General features: G+C 48.7%; 2 protein-coding genes and 1 long non-coding RNA gene across 6 annotated transcripts; 1 reads left to right on the forward strand and 2 right to left on the reverse strand.

Moving 5' to 3' along the window:
* Positions 1-978: 978 nt before the first annotated feature.
* LOC123124661 (uncharacterized) lies at positions 979-2,420 on the forward strand. Its single transcript, XM_044545240.1, has one exon. The coding sequence runs from the start codon at positions 1,223-1,225 to the stop codon at positions 2,303-2,305; it is 1,083 nt and encodes a 360-aa protein (XP_044401175.1). The 5' UTR covers positions 979-1,222; the 3' UTR covers positions 2,306-2,420.
* Positions 2,421-6,146: 3,726 nt separating this feature from the next.
* LOC123124662 (uncharacterized) lies at positions 6,147-7,176 on the reverse strand. Its single transcript, XM_044545241.1, has 3 exons — positions 6,910-7,176; positions 6,760-6,840; positions 6,147-6,648 (listed from the first exon to the last, which is right to left on the reverse strand). The coding sequence occupies exons 1-3, from the start codon at positions 7,078-7,080 to the stop codon at positions 6,589-6,591; spliced, it is 312 nt and encodes a 103-aa protein (XP_044401176.1). The 5' UTR covers positions 7,081-7,176; the 3' UTR covers positions 6,147-6,588.
* Positions 7,177-9,770: 2,594 nt separating this feature from the next.
* On the reverse strand, positions 9,771-15,533 carry LOC123120923 (uncharacterized). Of its 4 annotated transcripts, XR_006459587.1 has the most exons (5): positions 15,128-15,533; positions 12,786-15,036; positions 11,867-12,672; positions 11,697-11,772; positions 9,772-10,976 (listed from the first exon to the last, which is right to left on the reverse strand). It is a non-coding gene; the product is annotated as an uncharacterized lncRNA (long non-coding RNA). The 4 variants fall into 4 exon arrangements; XR_006459584.1 differs by having other exon boundaries at positions 9,771-11,772; XR_006459585.1 differs by having other exon boundaries at positions 11,452-12,672.
* Positions 15,534-19,105: the final 3,572 nt, after the last annotated feature.

Here is a 19,105-nt window from a genome sequence, read left to right on the forward strand (position 1 = left end):
CAGCCCTCCCTCTCCCCCTATATATAGTTGAGGTTTGGGCTGCCCAAGACATGAGAACGTCTCTCTTTCGGCGCAGCCTTACCCCTCTCTCCTCCTCCTCTCCCGCGGTGCTTGGCGAAGCCCTACGGGATTGCCACGCTCCTTCATCACCACCATGCCGTCGTGCTGCTGCTGGATGGAGTCTTCCCCAACCTCTCCCTCTCTCCTTGCTGGATCAAGGCGTGGGAGACGTCACCGGGCTGCACGTGTGTTGAACGCGGAGGCGCCGTGGTTCGGCGCTTAGATCGGAACTAACCGCGATCTGAATCGCTACGAGTACGACTCCCTCATCCGCGTTCTTGCAACGCTTCCGCATCGCGATCTACAATGGTATGTAGATGCACTCCCCTTCCCCTCGTTGCTAGATTACTCCATAGATTGATCTTGCTGATGCGTAGAAAATTTTGAATTTCTGCTACGTTCCCCAACAGCCGCCTCAGCCCCAACCTAGAGATGGGGGGGGGGGGTGCTCGTCGACGTCCGCGGTCGCTGCTGCTACGACCTCTCGCCAATCTCGTCGAGATGCAGCGAGGAGGAGCGCCTAGCTAGCGCGGAAGCCCGAATGGTGTCCGACAACACGAGATATGGGCATCGCCATGTCGCGGTCGTCGGGAGAGGTCGCCATCACCGGAACCATCTCCTTCTGTGCTATGCTATCTCACTCGCTCTCTACAAGTCAACAAAGGGGATGGGGCGACACGAGGGGGCACCGATGTTTGTAGACAGTGGACGCGAGTGTGTTCGCGCCGGGTACGTTCCTAGTGAACGGGTCGGTTTTTCTGCTGAGAGTGCATCAAGATTTGTGTTTTTGATCCAACGGCCATCAGGTAGTTCGCTTGGAATGTCTAAAAATCTGACATTTCCATAGCATTTTCCTTTATTATTAGGAATTTTACCGCAACAAGAAGGTTTCAAAGAAATTAAGCAGACCATTTCGAATTTCTTTTTTTGAGAGTAGACCATTTCAAATTTCATGTTTCCGAAAGAGTTCACCCATGGTGACTGTCTGACTGACGTGGTAAGTTCAAAAAGAAAAGGTTTTTTTTTAGAAATTCAAAAAGAAAAGGTGAGCGGTGTGGTAAGCGCGACTCTGCCAAAGTCTGGCCCAAACCAAACGTACCTGCCTCCGTCCTTTCACAATAAGCCAAGCCGAAGACGCCTGGCCTCTCACTAGGCACAAACCATGGCGATGGCCGGACCGTCCACCGCTCTCCCTCCGCCGCCGCCGGAGAAGGCGGTCGATGCCCTCCCCGTGGACAGCCTCCGCAACATTCTCCGTCGCCTCTCCCTCGCCGACCTTCTCCGAGCCGCCCTCGCCTGCCACCGCTGGCGCCGCGTCGCCGCACGCTGCCTCCCCCGCACCGCCCCTCTCCTCGGCCACTTCTTCCACCCCACCGCCACCGGTTTGCCGCCGCCTCTGCACACGGCATCCAAGGACACCGTCATCGACGCCCCCGCCATCTTCGCTCCCCTCGACGCCTCCGCACCGAACCTCTCCCTCGACTTCGCTCCGGAGGCCTCCCGCTACGTGCTCCACGACTGCCACCAAGGCCTCCTGCTTCTCGAACCGCTCGCGTCGCTTCCCAAGGGGATCCTCCCACGCCTCCTCGTCATCGACCCGGCCACCCGCCGCCGCGTGCTCCTCCCGCCGCCACCGCGCGACACGGTGCCCGACGACCACCGCTGGCGCAGCTGCAGGCACTACGTCGGCTCCGCACTTCTCTCCCGCGCGCACCAGAGCAAGCTCTGCTTCGAGGTCGTCTCCATCTCCATCGACGGCGGGCACCCCCGCGCCTGGGTCGCGTCCGTCGACGACGGCCAGTGCCGCTGGCGCGCGCTCCCGCGGACCACGGACGTGGAGGTCAGTTTCGACCCCTGGTGGTTCGAGTCGCGCTGCGTGCACGCCGCCGGGAAGCTCTACTGGCACATCTGCAACTCCGGCCGCGTGCTCTCGCTGGACCCTTCCACACTGCACTTCTCTTACCTGCTGGCGCCGAAGGAGATGCCCAGGTTCGGCAAGTTCCGCATCGGGGAGACGCCGGACGACGGGCGGCTGTGCATCGCGACCGTGGAGGACCAGCTGCTGCGGGTCTGGGTGCGTGGGGAGACCAGGTGGAGCGACGATGGGTGGTATCTGGAGAGGGAGATGAATCTTACCAAGGTGTACGACTCGGTGCCGGGCCTGCCCAAGGACAAGTGCCTCAGGATCTTCAGTGTTTGGCTCAGCGACATGGACGGACTGAGATCCAGTGCCTTTATCAAGTAAAGTCACGCTGCAACTTTACCCTACTAATCTCCATCCAATCCACATCCTACGGTTCAGATCACAAGAGGAAAGGCTCTCAACACTTAGCAGTTTTTAGGGTAGCAGCAAACATCAATAAGCTGCAAACAACGATGCAGTGGCACTTGAACTCAGTTTTATTTGAACAGATTGAAACCCCAAAAATAAAGAACTGCAGATACTCATGAGCAGACTATAAAACAAAATTTGGTTTGGTTATACAGTAGTGCATTATGCAATCAAAGTGGAATAAATCAATTGCAGTTGACACTAAATCCAGTAGAACTTGATATTAAAAGGCTGCAGCGCATAATGTCCGAATGCTACAACAATAAGTGTCAATGTTGAGTAATCATCTACACAAAAGCTATGCTGAAAACTGCTAAGTGTTGAGAGCCTTTCCCAATGTGTGATCTGGACCGTAGGATGTGGATTGGATGGAGATTAGAAGGGTAAAGTTGCAGCGTGACTTCACTTGATAAAGGCACTGGATCTCAGTCCGACATGGACGCGGGGTGTACCGGCAAGCTGTTCATCAGAACCATGGGGTATGGGCGCTACTCCTTACATCTGGACACGGCCAAGATCGAGCGCCTGCACACCAAGCATGGCAAGGAGTACGGCCACCCGATGTGCGCCTACTTCCTCGCGTGGCCGCCTGCCTTCCTCGCTCCAGAGAACTGACTTTCTGGTGATTGGTATAACCTTTCCTCTTCATCGATGTTGCCTGACCTTGTGCTTAATTCCTCAGATTATTTCCTATATGGTGCCTTGAGTTGTTTGTTGCATGTTCATGTGCATGCGTTGGTACTTGGTAGCACATATGTGTCCATTTGTTCTAGGATTTGCAAAGTTGATAGAAGTCACTGTGCTCAAAGTGGTAATTAATGAATGTGCAGCAATCATTTCTCTAGGCATGAGATACTCCCTCCGTCCCATAATAAAACACTCTTACATTATGGGACGTAGGGAGTATATGCTAGTGGTCATAATTTCTGTTTTAGAATTTGTAGTCACAATTTCTGCCTAAATTCCTCTAGGTTTGAGATATAAGCTAGTGGTAGAAGGCCTAATTGCATAGCTGTACTTTCTTCCTCTATCTGGCTCATAGTTTATGGCTGTACTGTACGCATGTTTTCATCCCTATCCCGGTCTCTCATATTTTGCATTTCAAAGCATTCACTATTATGGGACTAATTATGGTTATGGAGTTTGGTGAAATCTTTGGTTCATTTAGTTACTTATATTGCACCGGGCAGACAAATTGTTCTTGTTTCATGCTAGCTACTGTACTTAATTAGCTTACAGGCTATCTCTAGAATTGCAAAACGCTGTGTTTCATTTGGAATTGGACATTTTATATTGTGTTTTATCTGTGCCAACAAATAAATAAATCTTCCGTGTTATAAGTGTTGTACCTAGAAATAAATACTTCACTGATGACATTGCACATTTTGGATTCATGTGCATGAAATCTGCCAATAGTTGAGAGTTATACAACCTGTCATGTTTTTATAGTTGCAACATGATTGTTAACTCTAGCTATTCTTTAACAGTACCTGTGCTTGCATTTCTAAATTTCTCATTAGAATTGTGGGCAAGAAAGATATAATCTGTTCTCTAAAATCTATGTGATGCATGTACCCCTGATTTTTTAATGAATCAAATATTGCTAGTTGTTATGGCTCTTAACAACTACTCCCTCTGTTCGGAATAATTTGTCGCAGAAATAGATGTATCTAGACGTATTTTAGTTCTAGATACATCCATTTCCGAGACAAGTAATTCTGAACGGATGGAGTACAACGAAGAGAACAAACATTTCTACTTATTTTACCAAGTGATCGGCAGCCATTAATGATTAGTGGAACTCTATCTAAAAAAGGAGAGAGCTGGAAATAAGTATAATGGTGTATTTTTCCTACAAATATGTCACTTAGTAGAGCAAAGGAACCATAATGTTGTTCATCGTCTCATTAGCGCTTAAATTGTTTTTTTTCATGGAAGTACCTTATATTTTGAATTTTTTATTGCTTGACGAAATCATTAAATGTTGTCAGCAATCTTTTGCTTTACTTGTACATGGGTTTAATATATGTTCCGAAGCAGTCTAGTTGTACATAGACCTGGCGTAATGTTCTGGATAGCTATCTACCGGTAATATGGTTTTTTCAGTTTAACAAACAGCCCAATTGACACAAATACTCTTCTCATAGTACTCAGCATTAATTTTTTGTAAAGAAGTCTCAGCATTTTTCAGTTCATCTGAAATCATGCAAACTCTCCGAAAACTATTTCAGAAAATCTTCTATTGGAAAAGTGAATACTCATGCATGCCTCAGTTTTGTAACACCATCTATATAAGCTTACATTTCTTTTTTGCTTATCAGCTTAGCTTTTATCTGATTGCCTTCCAATATGTTCATGGCATGATATAATGGTTCGATCCCCAGCAAATTTTGTGGCTCATATCTGTAATTTATGTGAACCAGGTCCTGACTTCCGAGACGTGGAATCAGCACAGTTTTTGTTTGAAGTCAGCTCACATCCTATCAACTCTGGCTCACTGATGCCATCTGCACCTTCACCCAGCGCAAGGACGAAGAAGCGCTCCTATTTCCTTATTTATTAGACTATCTAAGCAATGTCGCCAGCTCCTATATGTGTAATTTATCTAAGTATCTTTTTACTTGATATTCTCAAAACTGCTACCTGAGAATCCTTGATATTCTCCCGTTGCATGCGTGAAATATTTATCGCACTTTCGATCGTTTTTGTGTCATGTACCCACAGCCAGATTTGATCATATTCGTATGCGTAGGGACAGGTCGTCCAAGGCTTAAAACTAGGTAGTTCCACATTGTAGGTTAGTTTTAATGCTGCTCTTGATCGTGTTTGTGTAGCTCATCTTCTGCGTACATCTAGTCTTGAGCAATTAGCAAATCACAAACTACTAACTTAGGAGTAAAAGCAGACATAGAGACATTGCGAAAATGGTTCTGAAACTCCAAGTCTTCAACGTTGGGAAGAAGACTGGGGCAAGCCATTTGTACTACGGTTCCGTATTTGGTGTAAGTTATCGTCACTTTTCCTACCCAGCACCGTAAGCTACTGTGCAAGCCAGAGCTGAGCAAAAGCAAAGGATCTGCTGGCTCCGTGCTGCAGAGGCTGACCAAAAAGCAAAGGTGGACAGAACAGGGCAGTTGAAGGTCTCTACGCTCGTGAAGAAGCCACAGTAAAACAAGGGGAGGCGGGGAGCATGCGAAGCTGCGCGTGCTTCTGTTCGACGCCCGTAGCGTGGCGAATTTTCATGTTTTTGAACCTTTCCGTATATAAATTCAGGATCTGACTCCGGTTGGAAAGAATTTCGGGATTTGACCCTTACGCTTCTGGCGGTAGGGTTAGACAGGCTACCGTCAGGGGGCCTGGCGGTAGGGTGCGACGGAAGGGGACGACGGCCGTTTGCCCAAGCTGACATGGATAAGTACTCTACCGCCAGGGACAACGGCGGTAGCCTGTCTGACCCTATGCTAGAACCTCTGGCAGTAGGACGTGGCTGGGTTTTTGCCTCAAAAAGTTTCTGTAACGAAATATCAAAGCGCCCTGGCGGTAGGTTCAGGCGGTAGGCCGTGTGACCCTACCGTCGGTCCGTGGCGGTAGGGTCATGTGTTTTATGGTTTCAAGTTTAATTGCTTACTTCTTTTTAAAATCAATATCACAGCAACTTGAAGTACATATACATAGGCGTCATATACACATTAATAAAACTTGAAGTACATAGACATGTCAAACGAAGTTCAACTAATTAGCAAACGGAGTTTCACATAGTTTCACAAATAGCAAACACATAGTTCCACGTAGTTTCACAACCACTAGACAACTACAAGAGCCAAGTATTCAAGAGCAGAATTACTTCTCCTGCTCCTCTTGGAGGTACGGTCCTCGTTCTTTGAACGATTCTCTTCAGTCTTCTTCTTGGGCCATCGAGTAACCGGTCTCTGGAAAGGGTCCGGACTCAGCAAATCCTTCTTCTTCGGATTCCTCTTCGGCAGCTGAGATGACTGAGTTGGTGGAGGTCCGTAATCTTCATCGTACTCCTCCTTCCCATTGCTCTCATCCTTCGCTTACTCATGATAGGCCTCCTCCTCATCTTCTTTATGTGTGGCCTCCTCCTCCTCCTCCTCCTCAACCAACCTAGACGACGAGGGAACATGGCTCGATGAGCCGATGAGACCCTGTGTGGCTGCAGGATGATAAGCTTCAACCTACCCAACTCCAGCACACCCAAGCAGGCCTACCAGCTTGCGACAACGCTTCACGAACTTCTGCACTCACAATGAAACAAGGGGATAATAAGTATCAGATTTTTGATTGCAAGTGAACAAGATGCATCCGTTCCGAGGAGGCTGAAATTGTACCTTCATCGCCCCCCTCACCTTGTTCTCAGATTGTACGCTCCCGGGGGTATCACCTAGTGCATCTGAGGCTTCAAAGATGCATCTGTTCAGCTCACCGGACTGTAACGGCATAAGTCAGTCTCGATGACGAATAAAATAATTTAAATACAATCGTCGGTTCAAACTTACCACTCTGTTGATGAGGGGTGCAAACTCCCAAAATCCACTATGCATGTCTCTGATGCGGGTCTGGTAGGCCTCTTCCTCGGGGTCATCCCTCTCAAGCTCCACGATGTCTTCCGCCATCCACTGAGGCCTGAGACGAAGACCGTGCTTCTGGCCATCATCATACCACCTCATGTGTCGGCCCAGGTAAGCATCCCAGTCAGACACTTCCCTCTCCCCATCGTTACGGTACCTCCGTCGGTTCCACTCCGTCACATGAGTTTTATGCTCCTCTCCCCAGTCTGTGATCGACTGATTCTTTTGCCGGCTCATCCTGCAAGGCATAGGCCACAAGAAACATCATAATAAAGTCGAACGCAATGAAATCATGGGCACAAAGAACAAGCGCGCTCACATGTGGAGCGCGTGGCCGCCGGTATCGGTCGGCGGGCCCGGTGGGGTATGCTGATACATCCCGAACTGCGTGGCCACGCGGCATGGCAAGTGCCGCTCGACGGCGTACACACAGATCATGGGCATGATGCACCGCCAAAGACCACTGTCTGCATCGCACATCACGTTCAGATCGAAGTCCCACTCTCGGTCATGATACGGCCACCAGTTTACCTATTACATATACATTGGTAAGTTCCCACTCTCGGTCAAAAGCGGAATCAAAGAGAAATGTGGTGAGCGAGTTCATATACCCGCGTATGCGTCAAAGCGTCCAACTCGTTGGTGTAGGTCTTGCACGAAGTCTTGTTTAGGCCCGTGTAGAGTTTGACAACGTCCCACTCGTAAGCTACGGTGGGGTGTCGAGTCTCGTCGCCGTCTTCGCTATAGGCACCCCATGGGCGTCTTGGCATCTTCTCCGGACGCCCCACCGGCAGCCGCTCCCATATCCAAATGGAGAGGGGCCAGACAAAGCCACCCATATTGGACTTGTCTCCTGTCCTCTAGGTTGCGTCGTCAAGCTGCAAAACATCAAATAAGGATCAGATATAACAAAATGTCATGGACATACTTTCGTAGGTAGGCAATTAGATACTCTCTTACCGAACGGTATAGGTAGGCGAGAGATGCGGTCCCCCAACTGTACCCTGCATCCCAATCGGCTAGGAAGAACAGATACGACCAGTTGGCAGAGTTCCCGGAGCTGTCTGGAAACACGACCCCCGTGAGAAGATACCACAGGTAGGCCCTAGCGTACCACTCCACAGTCACCTCATCTGCGCCATCGGGGCATGTCTTCCGGTGCTCCAAGAGCCAGGGCAACGATACACCGGATGTACGGTTACCCTTAGCACCGGGGCAGTCGCCGATGAGGGTGGTAACCCTCTACTGCCAGTTGGTCCTCTCCACTCACCCGGTGAGTGCATGACCTCGATCGGCATGGCAGTAATCATCGACCAATCCTCAAGGATCACCGTCATCTCCCCGCATGGCAGATGGAAAGAATGGGTCTCCGGTCGCCACCGGTCAATCAAAACTGTCAGAGCTGCGTGGACAAGCGTCGGCGGCTGACGCTTGAACTGCAACACGAAAACCAACAGTCAGGCTCTCTTGAAGTACGGCGCGTAGCGCTCGTCGTAGTCCATATTCCCGGCAACTCCGTGACCCCTCATGCGCAGTGGCTGGAGCATCTGTCAAAAAGTGGACGGCAAAAGTTAGGAACTTATTTTCATCAATCCGAAAACTTTGATCAATATTTCCTTCATATTACTTACCACTCCGTTCTCTATGAAACGGGCACGATGACCCTTGTCGAATGCTTAGTCAAGCATGGAGTACTGTGGGCCGATGTTGTCCGCAAGAGGTGCCCGCCTTTATAAAATTTCATAAACAAAAGCATCATAAGCATAAGCATACATAAACAAAAAATGAAAATTCTTGGTTACATGAACTAGGTTTCATCTTCCAACATGCATATTCCTCCAACAACATCTACTACACATGATGGATCACATCATATCAACATGCATCATATCAAAATAAAATTCTCAAACATGCATCATATCATCATTTTTTAAAACAATTTTTTTTAAATAGAGTTCATCTTGAATGTATTTTCTCCAAACAACATCTTCATATCATCATATCAACATGCACCATAAAACAAAACAAGTTCTCCCACATGCATTACATCATAACTTTTTTAACAAAAAAAATTATGAACTAGGGTTCATCTTCACACTAACATATGAACTATTGATTAGAGTTCATATTCAATACCACTAGTTACTAAAGAACTAAGAACTAGAACTACAATCAAGCTAAAACAATCCTAGGTGAAAAAAATCCAATCTAAGTTCAAAAATATGATGGATTTCAAGCAAATAATGCGTCGAATCGGAAGCAAGTTTGCAAAAACTACTTGGAAGGGTCGGAGGAGCTTACGATTCTCTCTTCGGGGCCATCTCGATCCGCAAAAACGATGACAAAACAGTGAAGATCCGAGGGGGAGAGTGGAGGAGATGAGAGAGGGAGAGAGGGGCGAGGGGGGAGAAAGATGAAACTGCCGACGGGGGAGGGGGAGGGGTGGGGAGATGGGCAGGGGGCGCGGGGTCTCGGGCGAAATAACCGCTCGCACCCTACCATCAGGGGTGCTGGCGATAGGGTTAGACAGTCTACCGCCAGGGAGCCAGGTAGGGCGCGACGGAGGGGGACGGCAGCCGTCTCCGCGTGCTGACGTGCTGATGTCTAACCCTATCGCCAGCACCACTGGCGGTAAAAAAGGGTCAAATCTTAAAAAAAAATCTAACCGGAGTCAGATTCGGAATTTGTATGCGAGAAGAGTGAAAACACGAAATTTTGCCCCGTAGCGTTGTTCTACTTCGTAGTTCGCACAGACGCTTTCTGGTGGTCAGGAATGCAGTTTCAGTTCGGTGCAAGTACGTGTTTATCTACTGTCACAGCTCTGGTAGGCTGGCAGCCAAAGCTGTGGCGGAAAGGGAGGATTTCTTGTCTCCACGCTTCACAACTGGGCAGCTCGCAAAGCTGTAGGTTGGTCCCTCGTTCCTTGTCCTTCTTGGTCTGTCAGATCGCTTGACAAGGCTGAAACAGAATCCGCTGTAAAAAATTAGAGGCCGTGATAACCGATGGTCTCCGTGTTTTTACCTGGTCAAACAGTTTTCGGGGTGACGTTTTACTAGTCGCAATCCTCTTTTGGCGGTCGACTAAAAAGTGCTGATTATTGTAAGCTGCTGCAGCTACTGGGCTTGCTACGCTGCCTGACCAAGAGGGCCGGGCTGAACCCATACGATTCAGTTTTCTTTTCACTAGATGATCAGTTGCGCCAATGGCGCAAAGGCCAAGAGTAAGCCATGTATTGAAAGAGTGTACATTAATATTATTATTCAGGCACATATTTAAACATATGAGAAAATTTTCCACTCACTATAAGTACAAGTGATGCAATACTCGTATAATGTACAAGGACATATCAGTATTAACAGAACCGTTAATTAGTCTCCACACCCGAGAAGCACATTTCACAGGGTTGAAACTTTTAAGCCTCACATTCCCAAGCAATCCTAAGGAGGCCAACAGAATTGAAATCACTGATGCAAAGTATCAGCAGTTAGTAATATTTATACACACAGCTTCTTTATTGTAGTCATATGATGATGAAATCAATACGTAAAATCAGCACCAAGGATAGCTGATCAGACAAACAAAAATTATGCATCCGACTGAACAACACTATTATGCATGGCTCATTTTAAAAGGCCCTCAATTCTAATTTCTATAAGAGCTTGAAGCTTTGGAGCCAAGGCTACGAACCTTCAAATCCAACCAAACATCTTACCATGCAAACACGGTAAAATGGGAAAGAAGGACTAAATGTGACGCACCAAAAGCGGAAGAAAATGTTGAACGACCTGGGCGTGAGGAGTTGTGCCGGTGACCTGGTGACGCCGAGCAGCGCGTGGATGTGGACCAGCCTGATAACGGTGGTGGCAGCGCCCTCCTCGTCGACCTTCAACAGCTCGCCAGAGTCTGCAATGCTCATACCTTGCATCGAGTAAATCCATCTCACTAAGAACGGGAATGAGCATCGCCTTTGACATGATCTTGATAGCATCTGCTTCCTACAATAGAACATGCAAAGAGAACATAATGAGGATAATATTATGCATGCATCACTCTGCACAAAAAACTCTCCAAAGAAGCAGCTTTTATTACTCTACCTCCAGTTCTCTAGCTTTCAATATTAAAGGAAAAAAAGCAATTTCCCATTAATTGTATACCACATAGCTAAACCCCAGATAACAATACACAAAACAGAGCAAAACTTCTTCATAATTCAATTAAAATGAGGCCATATGCATCATGATTAAAGTTGCTCATTATTTCAGTCCAGGTCACTGCACTGTTTCTTTACCGACGCCAAAAAGGTATTAACAATTAGTAATATAATACACCGTAGGTTGAATGAAATCTTTCATTTGGATTGAAAAATTAAATAACTACAAAAAATCTCGCAATCACAAATATAAGAATCTGAAGCTTTGTGGAGTCCTTGTTGTCTCCATGAAACATGAAGTTTAGTTCCAGTAACCTTACCTATGCACAATCACAATAATAACAGTTTCTTCTTCAATCCCTGTGTAGTACAGCAGCAATTGACATATTCATCAACTAATTAGCAATTGGTGTCATCCTAGTAGTATAAGGAGTGGCAAACTCAGATTCATTGAACAAAGGCATTTAGATGGTTCAAAGTTTAATCTGAAAAGGCGTAGAACAAATCATAACATCAAAATCAAGATGCAGGAATAAAGTGGCTGAGAGAGAGAGTGAGATTTCACCCTGTTCTTCATCACCATTCACCCAAATCTTCAGATTCTTCCTCTTCTTTTCTGCCTCAGATCTGCACACATTGTGCTTAGAAAAACAATGAATCAAATATTAAAATCAGATTCTCAAGGAACTAAAGAAAATTTTTGGGGAGGAAGATGGAGAAACACAGATGGGAAACCTAGATTGGGTACGGTGAGTTGTCAAGCAGCTTCCAGTAGTAAAAACAAAGGAGAACACAAAGCTTATATTGACAACCAGCCAAAGTTCAGTACCTGGCCAATGCATAGGAGTATGATGGAATATTACACAATTGGAAATCCTAAACGACAAAATGATTACAAATAATAATGATATAATATTAGAATTAAAATAAGCAAGCCCTGATTATATGTGAGTGCATACCAAAGTTTTGTGAGGTTAGGCCTGAACATAAACATGAGAAATGAACGCAAGTACCAGTAGCATCTAATTATTGGCCCAACATGTACTGTTTAATCAGTATACATAATAGGGTGAATGAACTCAATATGTATGGAAGGAATAAACAAGAAAAATATTGCCTCATGCATTGGCACGGGTCTCGCCGATCTGAGCCTGGCAGCAAAATATACCAGCATGTAAAGGAAGGATTGTAGAAAATTTAAGAGAAGCAGATGCCAGGTAAAGAAAAAAGCATGTATCTTAGTCAGCTCAATCAGATTATCCATAGCACTTCCTCTAGGAATGAGCGAGAAAATGATCACAAATCATATGGCAATGGAATATCTAGTCTTGCTGCTGCTAGCCCTCATCGCTGATGTGCTCCTTCCTTAGTCGCTGTCCTCGAACCTCCTGCTTAGCCGGGGAGGAGAGGGTAGCGGGGCGCAGGAGCTGTGTGAGATCGGCAGCCTCCATCTCCCACCCGCTGAGCCGCCTACCTGACTGGCACCTGCTCCGCCCCTCCTTCGGCCAACAACATCCAGGTTGAGCGCTTCCTCAGAACTACTAATACAGAGTTGCAAAAGAAAGAATGGAAAATGCCTTATTAGCAACGCATGGATACCCCCAGTTTATAGAAGGATAGTAAGCATGGATGAGTTCATAGACATGGTGCTCACCGGAAGGGCTGCTGGTGATTCCTATATCCTTCAGCGGAGGAGGAACCAAACTAAGAGAGCATCGTCATGTTCTATCTTACTCGAGTGACCAAAAGATGAAATAATTATTAATTAATTTGTGCAAGAATAATATTAATAAATTCATTAGTTTAGAAAGCGTGAACAACAATATTAATCAATAGAAAGAGCGAAGAAATTACCTCCTTCTGTTCAGTAACATCGCCATGTACAAAGCATATAATTAACCTGCAGATTTCAAAAAAAAAATTATGGCCTCATAAAAATTGTGGCATAGTTCTAAAAAGTTGGATCGTTGGATTTTCCGACATTAATCCATATAGCAAATTTCACACTCTATATTCTTTCTCATATCTTTTCTTAATGTCCTGTAACTCCATCCAGATAGTTTATATAACAAGTAATTCGCACCAAAAATAGTTCACACCCTCGGATCATCACACTCTCTATAGGCAACAATTGTTAGAGTAAGCCACACAACGATGGTGATCAGCATGTGCGTGTGTTGGTCGAGTCCGGACGCCGGTGCGTGGCCGCGTCCGTGGCCGTGGCGAGTGGAGTCTCCGAGCTGGCCGAGTCTCTGTGCGGCAGTTCCTGCATGTGTGGTGCGTGGGAGCTGCGTCTCCGCAGGCTACAAAGCCGGCCACTTCCAGGTTGTTAGCAGCATGCATGTAGCTAGGGATTAGTTAGTGCATGGGTTAGTGGTCGATCTAGCCGGCTGGGCTGTGCGTGCCTCTGCGTATTAAAGTGGCCACGGTGCTGGTGTGTAGGTGTGCCAGAGAAGAGAGATGTAGCCTCTCGGAGTGTATGTGTGCTCGCCGTGAGGTGGTGTGTGTGCCTCGACTTCATGCTTGATGGAAGTGAAAGCTGTTCGTGCGGCTGTGGCGTTCGTGCGCCGGAAAATCTTCCCTGTGTCCACTGTCTCCTTTCTTCCTCCTTCTTCTTCTTCGTTGTGGCAGAGTGAGAGCGAGAGGGAGGTGCAGAGAGAGAGAGCAAGAGGCAGGCCGCGGCAACAACAACAATAACTACCAGCCGTACGACACGCTCTGTTCTGCTTAACATGTCATGCATGGCTGGTATTCCAAAAGAGAGCAGTCACATGCGAAGAAGAGTCTCACTCAAGTAGGAGGTCATCATGTTGTGTTCTGTTTCTGGCCATTAGTCTCAAGGATTCATGTCCAGACATATTTCTTGTGTATGCACAAAGGACAACTAATTGGACTCTGCATCTATAGTTTTCTGCTTCAACGGGTTAACAAGATTCATGTCCAGAATCCAAGTCATGAGACAAATCTGCGCCGATGGTGGCGCATACACAAGATGATTTATTACATTTAAAAGATAGATAGTAGAGCCGGTTCCTACATGTCAAGTAAATCCTACGCAAATAGTGCCCGATAACCAATGTACACACACATTCAGACAAAAAGAAAAACATGGCCATAAAAATTGTTGCACCCATGATTTCTACTGTATATGCAACATCCCTCCATTTATCTATGTATATCCATGAAAGCAAGAATCATTGTCAAAATGTTTGTCCATTCAGCAAGCGAGCAGTTATTACAACGCTTCTATTGCCCACCCCTACTTAAATGTTTTGAAGAGGTTAGGTCATAGGTGGTTCCAGTATGGTCTTTTAATAGGTTATGAAGTCATTTCTGTGTGCACGATGGGTTATTAAGAAGACAAATATATCAAAATGAAGTGAGTATTAACCACACAAACACACACACAATTTTGATATGAATAAATAAGTGTGCACTAACACAACAATCACAAAGGATTAGCATATACATTCATGAGACCAAAAAGGACAGTCTTTATAACAACAAGTCACAACAAAAGAAATATACTCTCCACAGAACAAAAAACTAACGAGGGAATAACAATTATAAAGAAACACCCAAATCCACTGAAACTGTTGAACTACATGACTGAATCTATGAAGCATAATAAGAATTGCAGAAACCACTTTGGACCTTTTTCACAAACTGAAGGTAGCATTGTAGGTACTAATTAACCCTGGGGCATATAATAACATGTAGTCAAATAGCTCGAATCAAGGAAATTTGATAGTAAGAAAAGGGATGGGGGTGTTCTACAACCATAGCTACAGAGTACATAACAAAAGTTAGCTGCTTGGGGAAAAAATGGATGCATCTTGGATCTACATGATGTTAGTAGTTGCCGCTGCATATAAGTACGTAGCTCCCCTAGAAACCAGCTGCCCCTGGGAGAGCAAGGACAGATAGATTAGAATGGGGTGGGTTGGAGGCACAAGTGAGAAGCAAGGAAAAAGGAAAGGGGAGGAGGACCCATACCTGGTTCTCTGGCCGCTGCAACCCATGGTCGAAGGAGAGGCAGCGGCGCTGGGGGGTTGGGGAATTTTTTGGGCTCCTCATCCGGCGGCGGCGGCATCCAGATTGAGCTCCTCGCTGCTCCTTCCCCCACCGCCGACCTCCTCTGCTCTTCCATTCTGCCCGTGCTTTCCCATGGCTGCGACCTGCGACCGGACCAGAACCACAGCGCACAACGCCGGAGATGCGGGCTAGGTCGAGCGAGCCGCGCTCGGAGCACCGAGAGGGCAGGGAGGAGGAGACGACGCGGCGAGGCGAGGGCGAGCGGAAGCGATCTGGATGGCGGCGGGGCAGGGAGGCGGGGGCGGGTCGAGGGGGAGAGAGAGATGAGGCAGGAGGAAGAGGAAAGGGGGCGGCGCGAGTGCGGGAGGAGCAGCGGCTAGGTCTTCTCCACAGGAGCGGCTCCCTTTTATACTCCAATGCGTGAAATGACGAAAATGCCCCCGGCAGGGCACCGAATTAACAAGCGGTGGCACAACGATTTAAAGGCGACGTGGAGGCAACGGTTGTGACTACGAGTCCATGAGGGTTTATATGTTTAATTACACTCGCCATTTCTAGGTTTGCCTGAAGTGGCACGATCTATCAAAATGACTACTCAATAAGATTGGAAGAGTGAGTACGTTCCGCATTTGTTTAATGTTCTAGTCAGCAGACTAGTCATATTCTTTTCTATTTGTTGCAAGTCTAATTCACTTGTGTGCCACCACCTGCTACTCTGGTAGAAAAAACTGAGAGCAAAACAAGGTCTTCCAGTCTCCATGCGAACAATCATCTGATTGCCAGTAAGGAACAAGGCCATGCTCATCCTCATCCTCAGCCTTCCAACACAAACTCACAAAGCATGCCGTGTCTGCTCATGACGCTCTTGGCGAGAAGACCACAAATAGTGTATAAAAGTAAAAATATTAGTAAGCGGTATAATGGTGTTCAAAATGCCTATACAGCAACCAACAACTGATGGATGGTGTTTCTTATCCCATCAAACAATCTTTGTTTTTACCCGCGAAAAAATCTTTTCTTTTTGAAACTAGGTCAAGCCAGTTTCTCCATCAGATAAAAGAAAACAAGGTCAAGCCTCCCATCCTCGGATTCAGAAAATCATAGACTTGGCTCTGGTGGAACCAACCCACCAAAGGTCCAAGTCCTAGACACTGGCACTAGTACTCGCATTTTCTTAAATTTATTTCAGACTTTTTAACTATGTTTGTTCACTGGGAGGAAACATTCCCGTCAACTACGAGACGTCTATGGTGACTTCGTCAACCTCAAGATGTTGTGCTAGCTCAGTATCCCGAAGGTGTTCATAGGGATGAGTGTATGTGAGCATTTGTAATTGTATTGTGCTAAAAAAAAGAGCCAACTCTACAACACAAGGTTAAGGGTGATCTACATACCCTTTAGACCTCTCCTCCAAAGTGACTGTCGTCGAGAATCTCATTTCTCCTTCGAGATGGGATTGGAGGCCTCCTCCGATTCATCTACGAGGGATTCTCAGGCCCTTAATACTCGTGAAGAAGATGAGCTAGCGTAGCTTGTCCCGGTTCATGCGTGGAAGATGGCAAGTAATAGTGCGGCGACGTGTGGGGTTTGACAGTGATACGGGACCACAAATGGGCTAGGAAAGCCAATGAACATGAGGATGGCGATGGTCAAGAAGATCCAAAAGGAGGCCTCTCCAACCCCGACTGCCACACCTTGCATTGCCCCTCCTTCGCCAGATCCAATGCTCGCGCTTCCGGTGGCTCCTGTTGCTTGTCGGAGTTATTGGTCATGGGTAGCCTCATCCCCCCCATGGCATTTCAAGACATCAGGGCCGACTGCGCCCCTCAAGCCTCAAAGCTTGGTCGCCGCCTTCTCGTAGCCGGCTGGTCCAAGCGGCCGGCTGCCGGAAGGCGGAGGACCCCAGAAGACGGCCACGAAGCGGGCCGCCTCCTAGCAGGCAGCCTCCAGAGAGGCCGGCTCCTAGCAGGCGGCACCAAGCGCCCTCAAAGTCCGAGCCCCCAAAAATACGATGAGACGGAGCATGGCTACAGAGAAGCCTGCCACCCTCGAATCCAGGACGGGTCGTGGCCACAGTACGTCGTACCAACCGGAGATCTCCCACACGGCGCGGCACTGTAGCCCCTCCACCGGTGACATCATCTACGTCAGAAGGGACCATGCTCCCACGACGGGTTGTCGGTACGGCCCACAAGCGGCGCGCCCTACCTGTCAGAGAGAAGCCAGAGGGCGGCAAGCACGGGCCAGTCGGCATGAGGAGAGGCCGGCACCCAGAAGGCGGCCCTCCCCCTTCCTAGGAGTTTGTGCGTCATTAACCAGAAGAGATGGGGAGTGGCTACAATGAACGCCCGCCAGGCGGCGGGACTGTAGCCACGCCTTCCCCGAGAAAGCAGGAGTCATTAGAGGCACGGCTACAGTGATGAACAGCCGACAAGACCCGCGAGCGGCGGGCGCGGCCTGTCGGCCAAATACAAGACAGCCGGCGGGGCCCACCAGTCGGCGGGCCCCAGCAGCCAGCGGAGAAGCCGGCGACAAGAGACGCTGATGGCCTGGGTCTACACCCGGTCGGTTTACCATTGTACCCCTGGGGGGTAGGCCTATATAAACCCCCAGGGCACCCATGCAAAGGGTTCAGATCTTTAGCAAAACACACACACGTAAAGAAAGGAGAGAGCTAGCCTTGCCCTTCTTCCTCCTCTAGCAAACAGCTCAAGGAGCAACTTGTAGCTACTTGTTAAGATAGTGATCATGCGGAGACCCCACAGAGCAGGACTAGGGGTGTTATCTCCTAGGATAGCCCCGAACCTGGGTAAAGTTCGCCGGCGTACGTGTCTATGCCTTATCCCGCTTCCTGGCACCGGTGACGTCTTACTATCCCCCACCATGATAAGCCACCCGTTGGCATATATCGCACCAAAACCCCAACATTTGGCGCCCACCGTGGGGATAGGTGCACCGTCGTCCGGAGATCTGTTCTGGACGGGAACCCTCTTCCTTCCTGGCGAGCGCAGCCAGCCTAGCACGCCTGACGGCGTTTGCGCTGACGTACTGCATGGAGCGGAGGTCGCCTGTGCGACAAGCTGCCTCGCCGACCTTGTTAGCGAGATCCGCCTCTCCGACGATCCTGCATCCGACGCAGGCACAGACGGCCCCGAGAGCCGCCTCGCCAGCCTCCTCGACCAACTCCACATCGCCTACGAGCCGGCCTTCAACTTGGAGTCAATCGGCTCCACCGACCCGATGCTTGTCGACTCCGACACGGCATCCCTCGACGCGTTCCCCACCAACGTGGTAGTCATTGATGACCCTCTCCCTCGCGCCGACAGCGGCGGCAGCACCGTCACGGAGGTGCTTGTCATTAGCCATGGCGAGCACTCTGGCGGAGACGGCCAGGATCCGCTGCAGGCGGCCTTGTGGCACTTGGCCGCACCCATTCCCGAAGATGCTAATGGTGAGGCGCTGGAAGCGCATCGCAAGGCGCTCCTCGATAGCGCCAAGAAGCTGGCCAGCATGAGACGCCTCTCGAAGGCTTACCAGCGCGAGATGGACCGCCCTGTTGGCGGCACGCCGGCTCCTGGCGGGCCCAGCCGCATCGGCACGGTCCGGCAGCACGGCGCGGCCATTGCCAGCATGTTCGGGGTGGACCGCCCCATCTACGCCACGCCCAGGGAAAACATACGAGCTGCCCAGGCGGCAGCAGACGAGCTGGACAACCTCGAGGGCGACGAGCGTCGCCACATGACGGAGCGCGTCCAGCGGCTCATTGACGTGACGGCCGAGCAGCAAGAAGCCGGCTGCCGCGCCGATGCACCCAACCGGCGGAACGACGACCCGCCTCCTCGCCAAGATCAAGGTGCGACATCCCGGACGCCGACTGGCGGCGCCCGCGGACGACGAGACAAGGAGCCGGCTGCAAGCCGCAGCCGGACGCATATCTTC

The sequence above is a fragment of the Triticum aestivum genome, chromosome 5D (genome assembly GCF_018294505.1).
Source record: "Triticum aestivum cultivar Chinese Spring chromosome 5D, IWGSC CS RefSeq v2.1, whole genome shotgun sequence".
NCBI lineage: Eukaryota > Viridiplantae > Streptophyta > Magnoliopsida > Poales > Poaceae > Triticum > Triticum aestivum.